Source organism: Ceratotherium simum, chromosome 2, assembly GCF_057802395.1.
Source record: "Ceratotherium simum simum isolate JZ-2026a chromosome 2, ASM5780239v1, whole genome shotgun sequence".
Taxonomy (NCBI): Eukaryota; Metazoa; Chordata; class Mammalia; order Perissodactyla; family Rhinocerotidae; genus Ceratotherium; species Ceratotherium simum.
Window position 1 is genome coordinate 52,198,953 of NC_141901.1, and position 18,102 is coordinate 52,217,054.

The 18,102-nt window shown below is 45.7% G+C and overlaps 1 protein-coding gene across 8 annotated transcripts in view; it reads right to left on the bottom strand.

Annotated features, from left to right (window-relative positions):
* Positions 1–5,079: 5,079 nt before the first annotated feature.
* The window catches only part of VANGL1 (VANGL planar cell polarity protein 1), a 48,296-nt gene continuing 35,273 nt past the window's right edge, over positions 5,080–18,102 (bottom strand). For all 8 annotated transcript variants that reach the window (XM_087444935.1, XM_087444931.1, XM_087444944.1 and 5 more), the window contains 4 exons: positions 14,045–14,178; positions 12,479–12,611; positions 11,353–11,587; positions 5,080–7,740 (listed from right to left, as the gene is read on the bottom strand). In XM_087444935.1, coding sequence (XP_087301061.1) covers positions 7,480–7,740; positions 11,353–11,587; positions 12,479–12,611; positions 14,045–14,178 — 763 coding nt within the window. In that variant the 3' untranslated portion in view covers positions 5,080–7,479. The remainder of the gene's footprint in view (positions 7,741–11,352; positions 11,588–12,478; positions 12,612–14,044; positions 14,179–18,102) is intronic.

Here is an 18,102-nt window from a genome sequence, read left to right on the forward strand (position 1 = left end):
CTGAACCTTGTCTATGCAACAGCTGAGAATTTGATCGTGTGCCATCAGCACTCTGTACAGGTAAAGGATAACTGGGTGTAGCAGAAGGCAAGTACCAGCATTTCTTTGTCAAATAATCAAGCTCCCTTTAAATGAACCTATCTAAAGGAAGTTAATAATTTAAATTGAATTACCTAGCCACTGGCAAAAATGAGCCAATATTTACCGCCTCACAAATCCAGAGTCTGACACTTGTTTCCCTCCTTACTTAACTCAAAGATATTTTTTCACTTGCTGATTTACTCAAAAGGCCTGTTTCACCTCCCTAGAGCCTAAGAATTTAATTTTCAGTAATCTATTCATTTAAAACATTCTCTTGACCATAAAATGATTGCAACTAGTAGTTTTGTTACAACAGCAATTCTACTTTCCCATTTAATCGATCAATGGTTTTCATAGAAACCTGACGGGTTATCTTTAAGAGGGCATCAATGTTATTGCAAGAGTGAAAATGTTCTGTAAAGAGTAAAACTTTTTAGATTAAATAATCACATGAAAAAAGGGAACGATTTGGGATTTCAGTTTACTTGCCAAGTTTTATGGTATAAAAAATGTAACGTGTAAAATGTTTTACAGTTAATTGGGAGGAGGGACCCAGAAGAGAACAAAATGACTTGGATACCAGGTACACTATGTCCCCTATAGATGCTAACATTGTTACTGATAATTGCAATGAGAAGAGGTTTCATAGCAGACACTTATGAATGTATGTAAACGTACTTGCACAGATGGTTGCTGGAAGTGTAATTCATTCATTTATATGTTTGAAATGTCTCAATAGAGCCCACCACACAGTTTATGCAGGAAATCACATTCAGACTTTGTCATGCACATACGGTGATGTGACTAGAGGCTGGTTGGCAAAACTGCCCCTCCTGGTTACAAAGCGCAGTATTAATTAATAAAAGAGAACACGGAAGACCCCCGGCCACATCTTTGCACAACAGTTATGGCTTCAGATGGTTTCATCACTGAACTTTCCAGGTTGACACTGGATTATAAATCCAGAAATGTAAAGTTCTTTCAGCACAAAAGAGATTGTCAAATAAACTTCTCTTGAATAAGAGCCGGGCTAGGCTTCTCTGGCCTTCTCTAGCATCTTTGAGGAATGGTCATCCACAAGGCAAGTTACACTCCCCACCCCAGTGAGCCAGCATCCAGCACCCCCTGCCCTCATTCCAGCTGGGGTTTTGCACTCTATGCAATAGTTGTGCTCATCAACAACTGCTTGGAAATCAAATTTGGTTAATGTCATAATTAAGGGGTCCCAGAGGAGTCTGCTATTTAATTAAAGCCTACTGTGAATCCATTATAAAAATAAGGAATTATCAGCAAAATTTGGATTTTCTTATGTTCCTTTTTTTTTTTAAGAATGATGAGCAACACTAAGTGAATATTCCATTATTTCCATAACTGAGGGGCATTGGCAAATCAAAAGCCACTGCCACCTCTTTCCACCTGGCCCCAGGGATGGTGATGATGTGTGACTGTCTAAATTCCCTACAACATGAATTGATCTAGACTTGTCACCTGCAGATCAGATGCCCAAGTCCCCTTACTAATTCCCTGAGCAACAGTTTCTGGTCCTCAAATGTGAGGCTTTCCTAGGCTGAGGGCTTTGCGGGGGTTAAAAACTCCTTAACGATGAGCTCCTTCAGGATGAAAGTTTATGTCCATAAGGGAAAGCTCAGATAAATATAAGCGAATACAAAACCAGACAGCTGTGCATTCAAATGTTTTTATCCAAATATTATTTCAGTGCCAAAAGAAGTGACAAAGACACGCAAAGCTTGGGGGTCGTCACATTTGTCCCCAAGGCTTAAGAGTGTTTTTATTCCACTAAGACAAGGACAAAACACTGATGTTCTCAAGCTGAGAGAGACACATCAATTATAGATGCTCAGCACCATCTTGGAAGTAACTTGTCTCTGTGCTGCTTCAGGTGTTAGAAATCTGTTGTTGTGTTCTGGAGACTCTAAAACAACCCACTAAAGAGATTTGTTTTACACGTGAAACAAAACTAATTGGGTTATCTGAATAGCAATGGGGCAGGCCTGGTAAAAGGGACTCCGAGTCCTAAAATGTCATTTTATTCAGGAGTTTTACATTTCTTATCTACCCTTTGAAAATCTGTCCTAATTCCTAATGAGCAGCAATGCTGAGAGCTGTGAGCAGCACCTTCCCTTTCCCATCCTCCACTGACAGCAAACAGCAGGAGAGAAAAAGGTAGTTTATGCACAACCAAACCAAAACTTACAGACATTACAATAGCGGAAAATAGTGTTTTCAGAGTCCTGTTTTACGTCTGTTCTGTTAAAACTCTTGAGGGCAAATGTGTGGAAAAACAGTGGGATGCAAAATGCTTGCGGAGAACACCACTGTCAAGGATGGAAGTGTCAAGGATGGAGACCGGGGACTCCAGTTCCAACCTCCCTAGGTTGATCCTGCAGGCGTCCCTCCCACCCCAACCAGGGGAAGCAGTTGGGGATAATGTTGACAAAGCACCGGGAAGAGGCTTCCTCAGCTCAGGAGGAGGCCAGGTCAGCCCCTGTACAGCCCCCAAGGTGCACACCTGCCCAAGCCAGTGGGGTAGGGGTGGAGGGCGGGAGGGGTAAAAAGCAAAGGGTGGCTGCCAGGAACAACAGCACCGGGTCTGTGCCACACTGCAGGGCTGGTTTTCCTGGAGGAAGGGGGATTCTCAAGTTCCTTCCATTGAAAATCCTAAGAAATCTGCCAGCACAGGAGAAGCTTCCCCTGGATCCACACTTGTGGTGCAAAGCCCAAGTGAACGAACAGAAGCCATTCCACCTCCGACGAACCCCCGCCCCAGATTCTGATTCAAGGTTAAGTGTCCTCAGTTCCCTCCTCCACATCCCCAAATGCCAAATCATTTAGATAATACCTCAAGGTACAGTGACTGAGGGATTGGAATCAAGCATGAGATTTGAAATTCCATTTACTGGCCATGAGACCTTGGGCAAGTCCTTTCCTCTCTGATCATCCTTTTTCTTACTTGCAAAATTGAGATAACCCCTATCTTAAAGGAATTCACATTCTAGAACAGTACCCAACATACAATACCTGATAAACACCTGTTAGTACCCTTCTCTTCCTTCTTTGACCAAATGTTTTGCCAAAAACATGATCCAAAATCTAATTTTCAGAGCATCCTCTTGGTTAAACTCAATATGGCGATTTCAATGTAGTGTCTAAACTACCTTGATTCACTACTGCACTGAACACCATTCAAGAACTGTGCTGCGGGCTTAAGAACAATTCATATTTTATTTATAACGGAATATGACCACAAGGTTACAGAGTAGTAAATTCACAGTAGTGATTTATTTTTTGTAACAAGATCCATAAAGCAGAAGAGCTACCCAGAAATACATCACTTTACAATCGCAGGGTCTCTGCTGGACTATTTAAATATTATGTTAACATTTCTGTGCTACTTGTAGTAATCAATCTTATTGTTTATGAAGCTCAATTTTTAATTTGTATTGAGAAATATAGAGTAAGGCTTCCAGGGTGGTGAAGTTGGAGCAGTAATTATCATAGAACTTGACCTTTCTTTCTCTGTTTCTTGCTGTTTTCGGGTCACTGGGTCCTGAGGCAAGAGTCTAATGGACTTGCCTGCAGGACAGCAGGCTCTCCAGAAGACATTTCTGTGCTAAAGCCATTTACTCCTGCGGAGAAGCCAGTGTAACTGAGGGAAAGGAATACCAGAGGGGAGGGAGAGGTAACTGGCTTTAGAGTAACCTCCCCAAAGGTGGGTGCTGTTAAGAAATCTCTCAAACACAGGGCATGCGTGGAAATACACACACACATAAACACATTCACAAGTTATCTGCTGACACACACCCATCTGCTACAGATAACACAGATGTTCAGATGTCTAACACGTAATCATACTGTCCATCCAGTAATTACACTCAGAGAAATGCTCACATATACGGAAACACATACCCACACACAAATACACGTCCCCGTTTAGGGAGCCTTACAAAGCAGGGCCCAGATAGAAAAGAGGAAATCAAGAACCCTATTTTGTTGGTTTCACTGAGTGACTGGACACTCTCTCCCCCAGGGGCGGGGGGTATGGAGGGGCAGGATCACCCATTTCTGTCAGCCCCACAAACTCGTGGCTTGCCACCAAGCTGCAGCTGTATATAGATACATGCAGGCAGGAGTGAAGAGGAGACGCAAGAATGAGAGTTAACATACTCCACCAAGTATGATGGAGAGAGGGGAGCACCTCATCCCTGTCCAACACACATCGGCACAGCCACAACCTCCCCACTGAAGAGGAGGTCCAAGTGCGAGCCGCACCACCACCCACCCATCCACCCACAGGCCACCTACCTCTACCCATTTGCTGTACCGACTTTGTCCTGGCCGCAGATTTGAAAAGGAAGGACAGAGAGGGAGAGAGGGAGATGGTGATAGTTGGGTAAAAACTGGTCAAGCCTTTTCTCTAGGTTCCACTTTGCGAAGTTCAGTGACAGTACTATGTGTTTTGACTTAACTGACAATGCAAAGGATGGATGAACTACAAAACCTTAAAATCCCTTCCAACTCTAAGAATGCAGACTTTTTAACATTCAGTTCATGGACGATTAAAAATTGTCATTATCTTCAACAGCACACACTTAAGAATGCAAGTTATCTACCTGTTAAAACATCACGGGAGAAGGGAGCCATCTCAGACCTGCACTCCTCATTAAGGTCTTCTCCTCTGTAACTTTTAACGTTCACATTTTAATAACTTAGGTTGAAAGTTATAGAAAATCTATAAACATTTACGGCAAATGAAATCCTATCTCCTCTGGTGTGAACGTATCATGTATTCTACCAGCCCTAGGGCACAGTTTTACCCCCTTTTAAAAAGAACAGCCTATTGATTCCAAGAACTGAAATAAAAACGCATTGTGTTCAATTGTGTGATGCAGCTTTCTGAAACCTTCAATTTTTTTAATGTCATTTACACTGTTCCCACTGCACCAGTAACTCAAGCTATTAAGAGTTTGAAAGTGCAAACGCTTTGTACAAAGATCCTGCATTTTATTTTGTTATTCTTTCAAAAAGGGCTCAATACAAAGTCAGTGTAAAAAAATCGATATTCAATTTAAAACAGAAACAATAATTTCAGAAAGTTTGACATTCTCCTATGCAAAGACTGGGAGAGAGAGAAAGGGGCAGAGAGAAAATAAATTCTTTAATTTAAACCTTTCTTCACCCTGCTGGAAATGCACACACCAGAGCAATGAAGCCAACTTAACCCCTTCTGGACTGGTAATTTAAGACAGGGTTGGAAGCACAGTATTTTAGAATGCTGATGAATAGTGTCATTATGAACTATATGTTCTATATATGAACTACACGAATTATTTACGGCACTTCCAACTGCTGTGTTGCAGAAGCAGCAGCTTCTGACACATTTATCTGGGACATTATGACCTTTATGCAGCCAAAGTCTCATACACATTCACCATCCCTTGCCCTATCTCCCAAAATATATTTCCTGAGAAAGACATCATCATGAGGAATGTCCAGTTTGAAGGGGAACTAAAGGCAAAACCTATGGAAAACAAAAGCACCATGGTTACATGGTATGTGTTTTTCATAAACAGAACCATGTAGTTAAATAGTACATCTTGGCTCCATGCCATACCGACTCCTCCTTTCTTCTTTTCCAACACATCTTCTTTTTCAGCTGAAGGCTGTTGATTCAAGAACACGGTTTACTTTTGCAGGTACAGATGTATTACAAATATCCAAAGCCAATTTTGATTTAAAAAAATAATACACAAATACTGCACCATTTGTGGAACGCACAAACCAGTAAGGGTACATGTGAGTACACAGACACGGAGCATTTTGACAGTGTCATTCTTTACTGAAGCAATGTAATTGATTATCCTGAAAACCTGGGGAAAGCAAGAGCAAATACTTTGTAAAGGTCTGTCGTGGAGACGGGACAGCCAATGGAGGCACAGATGGCCCGCCTGGTGTCTGGATGTGGCTCCATAATGAGCTCCCCCGCAGCAGGGCTCCACCAGGACGGCTGCTCCACCCACAACCTGGCCAAGTCGGCTCCCCTGGGCCAAGGGAAAAGCCCATTCAAACCAGCTGCATTAAGGAACAGATCACGGATGAATCATTCTGGACCATGAGATTGGCTCCCTACTTTCCTTTCCCCAAGCTCTGCAGCTTGTCCATTCCTTCTCCTCACTTGATCGATAACTACAAGTAATTACAACACCAGGTGCTGAACAAGCCCCCACCTGGTAGTAAGTGGCAGAGGTGCGTTGCACAGTGACAGTGGTCAGAAATCGGGGGCTGGGCAGCAGCAGCTGTTGCTGCAGTGGGTCTGCATTGTTTGGGTCTCCCTTGGCAGGGCAGCTTGCTACGAAGCTTTCTGAGAACTTATCTCCCCAGGAAATGAGAGGCTCCACACTGAACCCACCAGTCTCAGAGTCACAGTGCCAGTTTCCCCCTGGTCTGTGCGAGCAGTGAGGAGGAGAATCGGGAGGAGAGGGGCCCCTCTGCAGCCTAAAAGGGATATTCTAGCCGCTTGCTCTCCCTGTGTTCTAGCTGGTGGCATTCCCTGGTTCCCTATGCAAACAAGCATGGGACCGACCGGAGGCTGTGCACAGATCCTGGGGGCACATGTGCAGAGCCAGGTCCCAGGCAGCTCTGAAGGCTGGGCTGCCCTGGCCAGGCCTGCCAGCCAGATGGGGGTGCAGTGTGTGTTGGGGAGGGCAGGATGGAGTGACGGGCTTAGGGTCACCTGCTCAAGCCAGCAGGGAAGCAAGGTGAGAAACAGGGTTTTCTCTTTGGGAAAAAAATAAAATCATTAAGAGCTGTAAACTGACAGTGCACATTTTTTGTTGTGATCTTTCTCTGCAGAATCTAAGGCAACAAAGATGAAGGCAGGCGTTTCCTGAACCGCCTGTGGCTCCTGTGGGTGACATGGTACTGGACACTTACATACACAAACCCATCGATGGAGATGTCATGTCTGGTTTCCTGAAGCAGAATAGAGATGTGTCCCCTAGAAGAATGTGAGTGGGTAGACCAGAAGCAAGGGGAGGGCGTGGTGCTGGACGAAAGACAGGGACTAGTTGCTGTAAGGCAAGGCTCCCAAGAACCACAGGCTCTGCTTTGGTTTACAGCTATCACAGAAACGCCGGGGAACGGCTCCTGGAGAAGTCCCATCCACAAGTCAGGCGTCGGCAGTCACTGCTGTCCAGAGCAGACGTCCACCACCTCCTTCCAAATAAAGTGCAGATGGTCAAAGGACACTGGTCTATCACCTGCCAGTTTCAGTCAGCACTGGAGAATAATAATAAAAAAAGATGCCCCTCTGGTATACATATATATATCTCTATAAATTCCTTTTTTTTCTTTTTTAATAAAGCCACAAATATAGAACTTTTAAACAGACGTCTCAGACTGTAAGCGAAGAACAAATTTGTGCGATTTGGGGTCTATGAACTCTTCAGAGAGTACGATGAATGGAATTTTCTTCACATTGACTACAAGGCTGAAGTCTAAGCATTTAAGGACAAAAACGATTCCATCCCGTAATCCGTTCGTCACAGCCTCGTCGCTGACGAGTCTCCACTGCGTAGAGAGCCAGCGCTCTTTGTCGTACTGCAGGGTGGGGCCGGCACTGAGGTAACGCTCTAGGAAGGCCTGGAAGGAGAGGAGAGAGGCCGTTAGGGAAGAAACACCTGCTCCAAGGGCAGTGCTGCCAGGAGGCTCTCTGTTCTTACACCTGTGAAAAATGTCTTCCCAATAAACCAAGACAAAGCCCAGCTTATCACACGACTTTCCCATCAGACCCTCACGACTGAGTTGTTGGGGAGGGAAGACTTCTCCTTATCCTTCACCAACTTCCAACCAGAGGGTGAAGACGGTGGTAAGCACAGAAGCGAGGAAGGTGGGGTGGCTGGTATCAGTGTTTGCCCAGAAGCCATCGAGGAGGCCCCAGCCCAGTCCCAGGGTACAGGCCCCACTGCACATGCCACTGCTTGTCCCTGTTTGTAGGGTGCCTCCTCCTATGCTGAAAGCTCCAGGGCAAAGGCCCGGGCACAGAGAAACACTCCAGAAATACAAGCTGAATAAATAAAGGGATATACTTGCATGCCCAAAAATGCACGCTCTACTACTTAGTGGTTGTGTGACTATGGACAAGTCATTTAACCTCTCAGTAAGTGGAGATGATAACAGCACATAACTCACAGGGCTGCTGTGAGGATCAAGTGCCAGTAGGTAAGTATAACCAATGAGCGATGGTTATTTTATGTTGGATTGAGTGTGTGCACGGCAAGTCCAAGCGATGCCCAGACTCATGTCCGCCTCCCCTCTCATGAGTTCTCGGCCCCAGCAGTGCTTAGCTCCTGGGAGTGCTGACTTCCCCCACCTTCACATGTGCTGTTTCTCCTGCTGAATGTCGTCCTTCAGCAAAGTCCTCTGGCCCTTTAGATCTCCTCAACCCACACTCTGAACCTCTCAGACAGATTAACATGCCTTCTTCTAAGCACCTATAATCGTTGGTGTGACTCCTGTGTGACATTTTACTTTCTGAACAATCATTGCTGACTTGCCTGTCTGCCCCCACACTGGACTTTACTCTCCTGGAGGGCAGGAACTGTTTTCTAAATTTGAATTTCCAATTTGCCTGGCACACACTAGGAGCTCAATAGCAGGTGTATTAAATCAAGAAATACGTTAATTTAGCTGCAAGAAAGAATGAGCCAGTGATACAGTTATAAAATACTGGGATCTACACGCTGGTCCTGGAGGCAAGTCAAGGACGGTTTCTAGGGGGCAGCCCCTTCCATCCACATCTCACTGCTGCTGCTACCTTGTTTCTGACCTGTACGCATATGTTCTGCGGCAGAAAGTAGACCCTCGCCTAAACACACTTCCAATATAAAAACAGCTCTTATGAGTCATAAGGAAAAGAAACAATTCAACAATTAGAGAAATGAAATAAGATAATTTACAGAAGAATAAATATTAATGGAAAATTAACATGTGAAAAGATGTTCTACCACATTAATAATTAAAGAAATATGAATTAAAATAAAAAGTATATGTTCCTGTGCTTATATGGGCAATGATTAAAAAGAATGATGACACTCAATGCTGTCGAGTGTGTGGGGGAAATAAACAGTCTTGTATCCCAAATGCCAAAGTCTAACACAGTAACATCCCAGGAAGGACAATGCGGCAGGATCTACCCTTTGATCCAGCAGTTCCTCTATCAGAAATTTATCCTTCAGAAATACTTGCACAAACGCACAAAGACATATGTAAAAAAGATATTTGCTGCAACACTGTTTAGACCAGGGATTGGCAAACTTTTCTCTAAATGTAAATATTTTCGGCTTTGCAAGCTACACTCCGTCACAACGATCAACTCTGCCTGTGTGTAGAGAAAGCAGCCACAGACGACTGTAAATAAAAGGGTGTGGCTGAGTTCCAATAACACTTGATTAATAAAAACAGCCAACCCCTCGTTTAAACTAATGCAAGATCTTAATCCAAATGTGCATCAATAGCAACCAGTTAAACAAATCACGGTATTCAGGGGAGTGAGATGCAGCTTTCAAGAGAATGGTCAGATCTGTGTGATAGAGATCTGGGAATACTGACACGAAAAAACAGCCAGAAACAGCTTTAAGTGAAAAAAGCAAGTTTCCAAACTCTATGTGTGTAAGTGCGTGCACGTACGTGCGTGTGGTATGAGACCCCATTTGTTTTTTTTTTTCCTCCCATTTCTGCTTTAAGCACACACACCCCCCTCTCTGAAAGAATACACACCAACTCCTCATTAGTATGAACAGTTTGGGGTAGGGGAATGAAAACTTCACTTTGTACATTATACTTTAATGTTTGGATTTTTGTATAAAGAATATATTATTTTTAATTCAGAAAAGTATACTTTTTTTTAAATGACAAAGAAAGTAACCAGGAAACTTTAAAAAATCTTGAAATAAGGAAAACAGCGGCCCCCGTTCTACGTGGTACGAGCTATCCCTTGGCACAAGCAGGCACACGGGACTCATCTGCAACCACTGTGTTCACATTTTGCATTCTGCTCTTTGTAACTTAATATTCCAACAAAGATTACTCTACGTTTCAGTAGATGAGATAGCATACTTTATAAGCCACTGTTCTATTTTTAAGTTATTTCCAGTTTGGAGTTATTCTAGATTATTTTGCAAAAATCATCTCATATTCATTCACGTATATATCTGATTGTGCTGAACACTTTTTCTAGGACAGGGATTAGTGAGTCAAAGAATAGGGGAAACCTCGTGGTTTCTTACTGAGTATTTCTGTACTGCTTTCCTAAAGGTTGTTACTGATTAGTGACAACACAACCAGCAGTTGTGCAGGGCGATGTATGAACACAGGTCCCTAATAACGCCAGCTTCCAAATGTTCCACGTGTACTGTGTGCCAAGCTCATTTACTCTCCACCACATGATTTATGTGTCATGTTGCCATATTTAATATAACTTTCACACAACAACCTTACCAGGTAGATACTACTATTATCCCTAATTTATAAAAGAGGAAACAAGCGTAGAGTAACTTACACAAAGTCACAAACTAATTAAGTGGTGGAGCCAGGATCTGAATCAGCCTCTGTCTGAGGAGCAGTCATTTGCTAAACCCTTACTCTATTTTGCCTCCTTGGCCCATCCCTCTATTAGATACATGGCTGTTTCCTGTAATGTCCCTAAAAGTGTGCTCCTATCATAATCTAAAAGGCCAGTCAGTAAAACTAACTCCACAACATCCAAAATGCCTAATGAAGTGATGGCATTGTTTCTACCACTCAAAATAACAGCCATTGATTCAGTCCTCACCACCTGACAGGCACTGTTTTAAGCACTTCACATGAATGAACTCTTTTAGTTCCCACAACAACCCAATGAGGTAGGAATTAGTACTATTCCAAATTTACATATTAGGAAAGTGAGGTACACAGCCATTAAGCTATGTGCCCAAGGTTTCCCAGCTGGTTGGTGGAGGAGCCAGGTTACAATGAGTCAGCTCAGCTCCAGGACCCACAGAGTACCCCTAACTACTACCTATATGGTCTCCAAGTCGATGTCCTTCCTCTGCTTGAATCTGGAGGCCTTCAAGAGGCACACTGAAAAAACAACTGTACCAAAATAACACAAAATAAGTGAGAATCACTAATTCTTATTAGTTGGTGCTTTAGAGGAGCTTTCGACTTTATCACTCCTGGTAAATAGGACTTCCCAGGCTTGGTGACAAGTCGCACCTTTGGGGTCATGCTGTTGGTGATACAGAAGGCCAGGTGTTGCAGGATGCTCTCCATGCTGTGGTAGTGCTGCTGCCGGGTGGTGCGCAGGTACTTCTGCAAAGCCCGGGCCATGGAGGGGAAGATGGCCTGGGCGGCCTCCCTGGGGTCCATCACCTCCCCTGGGGCTTTCTGCTGCTCCTCGGCCTGGAGACGCTGGATGTGGATGAAGGCCTCCTCCACTGCAACCACCAGCCTGGGAGGCAATGAAACACAGTAATCAGGCCGCGGCCTGGTGCAGGGCTTGAGAAGTGAGTAGTCATAAGGACCTGGAGTGACTCCTGCCCACCTGCTGTGTCCCAGCCTGCCACCAGTCCACCCAAGGTTCCCATCCTTAGCTGTCACTCCAGATGGTGGAGAGGGGAGGGAGGGGGAAAAGAAGGCAAAGGTGAAAATAACCCATGGAATGGGGCCTTCAGTGTGATGAGGAAGGAGCCCTGCGACCGGGCGATGACTTCTGTTCTCAATTCTGCCACTCATGAGCTTGGGAGACTCACTTCGATCCTTTTCATCTCTACGATGAAGGGCTAGATGAAGAGTTCTAAGGTCTCTCAAACTCTGGCCATAAAAGGCTCTGCAGGCACTGAGAGGTGGCTGGTGGTGCAGAAGCAGCCTTACAAGGAGCCAGAGCTGTATCCCCCTTGATCCAGCCACCCACACCAGCAACCCCTGGGAAAAAGGAAGGAAGAGGCCCAGCACACATGATGGAAACCACCTCTGTCCACTTCAGTTAATATAATCAGATCTTGAAAACCAGCAAGGGGGTGTGGGACAGGGCCACTCAAAGTGTGGGCCGTGGGCCAGCAGCTTCCGCATTAGCTGGGAGTTTGCAAGAAATGCAAATTCTTGGGCCCAACTCCAGACCTACTGAATAGTAAGTAACCTTTGCGGGTGGGGCCTGGAACCTGAGACCTGTGTTTTAATAAGCCCTCTTGGTGATGTTTATGCATGCTCAAGTTTGAGAAACACTGGAGCAGGATACATTCCAAAGGTTCACACAGGTCATGTTTATAAACTGAAATTTCATTCTAGTGGTAAAAAGAAATGTCTACTACAAAAGGGTGTTAGCGTCAGGGGGGCAATATACCTTGCCCTCCGCTTCTTCACCCGCCGTTCATGTTCCGCCTCTTCATAATACAACTCGTTGTGGCTTGAGTCCCTGCGCCGAGCCGCAGCAGCAATCATCGCCCGGGACTGACCGGTGGCATTGCTACTGGGGCCTTTGGGGAAAGGACGGAGGAGGAAAAACAGTTTTAATGCCATAGGGCTGCAAAACAGAGCAGAAAACTCGTACCACGGTCTGTCAGTACTGTCCACCCATCCCCTGTGAAGCACAGACACCAATCCCAAAAGTAACAGCAGAGTGAACAGTGCCCTGCTCCGTATTCAATATGCTCACAAGAGGAAGGAAGTCTCCCTAAACCCCAATTTGATCAGTGGAAATGGTAAAAGAACTCAGAAGGGGATGAAGAATGCTCGACAATTAAAATGTCGGCCAAAAATAATACACAGAGTGTGCTGAAGATGCTACTTACCATCTGTTACATAAAGTTTCAGTTCCCCATAAGGGCAGCTGGAACATCATATTTCATCAACAAGACAGTGAGAGGGAACAAGAGGGATGGGAAGCACAGGACAGAGAAGAAAGAAAGTCAAAGGGACATGGAGACATGGACCACACAGGAAAATAAGCCATGCTGGAACGTCATGGTAGCCACAACTTTTACAGAAAATACCAATGCTTGGGGGCTTGCAAAATGGCCCACTTATTAATACAGACTTAGAACTCCTTGTCTCATTCCCCCGACCACTTAACTTTTCCGAAGGTCAAGGCAGATCACATGCTTTCTTATGTATCACCTACTTGGCTAATGACTTGGTTTTGCTAGTGGGAATTTTTTCTAAGTTTTCAATCACAGGCAAAATTTACTAATGCTTCAGGATTCATGAGAGCGTGCACAGCTCATATAGCCAACAAAAAGCAGGGGAGGATATCGCCACCAAAAATGGTACCGTCTATAAATCACTTGACTTGCTAACAACATGATCCTCTTCTAGGGTTTGTGAAGCTCTTGCCCTCACCCAAGGTGCCCTGGGAGAAGTGACACGGTGTCCTGTTTCTTGCACTTAACTATCTGATAGCCTGGAACCCAGCTCTGATGTCCCCAGCCTGGCCTCTGGCCTCCTGCTACTCCCTCAACTCCAGCTCTTAGTCAGGATTAAGAAATGCCTGTAAGTATCTCACCAGATGTCTGAACTATGGAGAGTTACAGTCTTAATGGATTTGGGTAGCTGAGTCTTTGGGTAATTTATCCAAATTTTGAAAAGCAGCCCTTTCCTAATAGCTTTCAATATAAGATGTTCCCAGCAGGAGGCAGGAAACACACATCACTATTGTTTTCGATCATAAAATCCCAAAATGAATGAACCTCCCACATATGCAGACTATAAATCAACATTCCTCTGAAAAATATGTTTGCCTGCAAAAAAAAAAAAGGAAAAGAAAAAGAAATTCTTCTGAAATGAGAATGTACCATCAAGACAAACACTGAGAGGAGGTAGAACCAAAGGGACCATAAAGTTTAAGCTACACAGTTGCCCAAACTGTGCTCTCTACACCCACCAGAGACACTGTCTGAAGGCCCATACGTACCATCTACATTGTAGACTTTCAGCCCAGCCATGTGCTTGGTTGCTCGGAATTTGGAGGCTGTTAGAAGGTTGGGGTTATAGATGGTGAAATCTTTATAGTAATTTTCCAGAACCACCAGTGCTGCTCGCTGGATACTGAGAAAAGAGGGCAAAATTAATGCAAAGCTTTTTCATTGAATAAGCAAGTCCTAAGTGATAAAAGTCTTCTTTTGGAGTCAGGTGAAATAACAGAACATCGAGGATAATGTCACACAGAAGGCTGCTGGCTTCACCACACCTTTTGTCTCCAGGATGAGAATTTAAAATGAAACTGAGCCCATCATCAAGCAGCTTCTGTGCCCTCCCCCAGACACATCTCATCTAGCCGATAGTTGAGAAAGGAATAAGTTATAATTTATAACTCAGATTTGTTTAGGCTACACAGAACTTTCCTATTTTTCCCAGTTTACAAAAGAGGAAACTGAAGACCCCAAAAACGTCACGAGACCTACAGATGGTGGCAGAGCTAAGTAGTGAAAGACCAAGATGTAGATTCAGGTTTCCCAGGTCCCAGTGCAGTGTTTCCCCTCCACCTCAGAGCCCTGGTGTAAGCACCACTGGGTTTCAGGTTTTCTATAGATCAGAGCTACATCCACACCAGCAGAGCGCCCATGAAAGAGGCTGTCTGCAGACAGTTAATCCTGATCCCTCCTCTGTGTTCTATCCTAGCCACCCCAGGTCAGCTAGCGTTCCCTCTGTCAGAGGCAGCAAGACCCTTTCCCCTTAGCCCCCTGAACCTCAGCTGAGATTTAATCTTTCTTGGTCTACAGGCGTCCTGTCCCTTGGACTGCTGTCTCTGGTCCTCAGGAGGGGTGTACAAAGGGGACTCTCCCTGCCCCAATGTCCTGCAATCTTAATCTATCACCTGCTTGGCCCCTCAGAATGCAGTGGAGCAGAGAAGAGGTAACGCCACCAGGTAGGAGGGTGGATGAGAGAGGGGCCCATACTCGGTACTGGTGGCAAAAGAACATGCTTTTGGTCCTAGATACAGGACACCCATCACTTCAAAGAGCAACTTGTAATAACACAGCATGTTTTTTTTATATACCATCTCATTTGACACCCACAATCATTCAGGGTAAGGAAACTGAGGTTCAAAAATCTACGATCTGCACAACAGCATGCACCTACCAGACAGGAGAGCTGGACTCCAATCTGGATTTGCAAACCTCCAATTTGTGCTCCTCCCCCACGACTTGTGGCCTTTGTGGGACGGTGTATGTACTACACCAACCACCAGTGTGCTAAATTCCACAAATTTATTTTTATCTTGCCCTTTAAATTTTCCTTCTTAATCCCCTGCTAAGTAGATAACCTCACAGGGATTATTTACAATAGCCTGGGCACCAGCACGGGGTTGCCTTCAATTCCTGGATGACCACACTGTGTTTCACAGCTCTCTGGGTGGCTCAGGGAATCCTGACTTCTCACCAAGACAAAGCAGCCCCTACCTATCAACTGGACACTTTGTCAATCCACCCTTCAGCTCCCCTTGCAGCTCTCCTCCCAGAGTTGAACACAAAATCCAAAAATGATCCAGAAGGCCATCAGCAAACCTTTTGCCCGAGTCACGGCAAAGCTTTCTTACTTATATCCCAACAGTGCCTCAATCAGTGATCTGCATTCAGTTGGTGCTTAGTATCAACTTAGATATGGGCACTCATGTGAGACTGGGGAAATCTGATGAGACCAACCTGGTATGAGGGAAGAATAAGGTTCCTAAGAATAAATCCACATTTTGAAAGCCTTAGTCATTCAGTTACTCAGTTGCTCACTCAGCACTTTCATTTTAAGTACCTACCTCTGCCAAGCCCTAGGAATGCAAAGACAAGACGGAAGAAGCTTCTTCTTAGCCCAGCATATGTGGAACATAAGCCCTGTGACAACGAACTGGAATACACGGGGTTGAGTAAGCACAGAGGAGACCTCTGACTGCCCGGGGCTTGGGTGGGTGCAAGAGCAGCCCCCTGAGGAAGTGAAGTGGTCTCTGAGTTGAGGTCTGTGTGTCACAGAGCTTTGTCCAGAAGTCCTCTCTGCTCAGCTGGAAGCCTTGCCCGGGGGACCTCCTCCCTGTCCCTCTGTCTCTGGTATTCTCCACAGCAGGGCAAGTGCTTGTCCTTCACCTCCCAGTCCATCAGAGATTTACCACGGCCCTCTCTCTGACAACACCCACACAAAAATGCCCTCTTCTGCACCTACAGCACCTCCCACCCCCGGGCACTGCCTTTTGGAGTCTCCGGGCTCTGTGAGACAAGGAGTCCCTCCACACAGAAATAAGTCTCAGTTTATGTGCACAGGCACACTGGGGTGCGACTATTTCATTCCACGCTATCCAGACACAGAAACATCTCTAGGCTCCTGGATTCCAGCAGAAAATTATTTCCCTGATCAAAATTTAAAAATTAGAAAGCAACTCAGAGGTTATTCTCAGGCCTATCTTCAAAGCAAAGCCTCTTGTGGTTGTTGGCTTGGGTTTTTCTGTTCAGTCAGGCCAGAAGGAGGAGCCCGGGGAGTCACAGTAACTTAGCTGGGGCCTGCGAGGCGGGCAAGGGACCTGGATCGGAGCCTGGCGGCCCTATTTCCCAACCTCTCCACCTCGTAACCACAGACAGTGCACTGGGCTGCCCCGAGAAGGGGTGTCTGCCCATGCCCAGCCCCAGCAGGGCTCCCCTTGCCAGGGCGCACACCACACACTCTGCCACCTTCCGGCACCAGCCTCAGACAGACGCTCCACACCGGGGCAAGCCCAGCCTGCACACAGCCCGCCTCACGCCAAAGCCCGGCTGCCTGCGGAGTGCTTGGGATGGGGCGGGTAACACGGGACAGGAGTCGCTGACGTTGTGAGCATGGGTATGAGCGTAGGTCTCATGGTCCTCCCAAAGCTCCAGAACCTTCGCTCGCTCAGAAAAACTGAACAAGGGGGGAGGTTCAGGTGGCGTTCTTTTCCACCAGCACCATCATCTCAACGGGGGCACCAGAATGCCCCACAACCAGCCGTGGACCTGGCCAGCCCCCCAGGCCGACAAGCTGACAGGGAGCTGAAGGACTCTCAGGGGAAGTTCAGAAACACCTCCAAGAGTGGTGCACACCGTTGCCTACAGAAAACCATCTGTGCAACACTCGACACATCTAGCAATGTCAGGGTGTGGGAAGCTCCACATAAATGAAGTACCCAAATTAAAACAAATGGTTCTGAGATGTAGATTAAAATCCAATATGCCTTTTTCCACCTTTTTTAAGAGCGTGAGCTATGTAACATATGATTTAAGTCTTGTTGGTGACTCGGGATGATTATCACATGCATTAATTACGCACTGTGCCATGTACATAACACCGTGGAGACGTCGGACCCCACAGGAGGCAGAGGCTAGCCGTCCGCACGCCCCACGCTGCAGTACAGGCCGAGCACTCAGGCTGTTTCTTCACATCTTTCCTACATTCTCCCTTACTACCGGCCATCAAAGTCATTCCTCGATGCTGTCAACCTACCTGCCTCTGACAATCATCCTTCTGTTCTCATACACCCTCAACCTGGATACAAAAAGAGAAAATGAGCTCCAAGGGACCAAGCAAGGTGCTCTGCTCCAGCTAAGTGATACCGGCTGTGGCACAGGGTCACAGGAGTCTGATGTCTGTTTCAATATAACGTCTAAGGTCCTTTTCACGTCTGTTCTGGCTCCCGATTCCTGCTTTGGATTGGTGAAGTTTGTTAGATAACTGACTTTAGGATAAAACTACCATACTACTAATATATCATTTGGGTTCCCAGTAAAAGAAAGGACAACTCAGCACCTACCGAGGGGACATCCTGCAGGACACCCTGGCACCGGCCTAAGTCCTGTCCCCACAACGCCAGGATGCAGGAGCACCCTTTTCCTCAGCCAGTCAAGGTTCAGTATCTTCCTGTCTCTATTCCTTGGCATCCTCCAAATATGGCATCTTACAAGGCCAAAGCAGGACCAATTTCTTTTAAGAAGCCTTTTCCAACTCTCTGGTCCCCATTCACCCATCCCTAAGCTC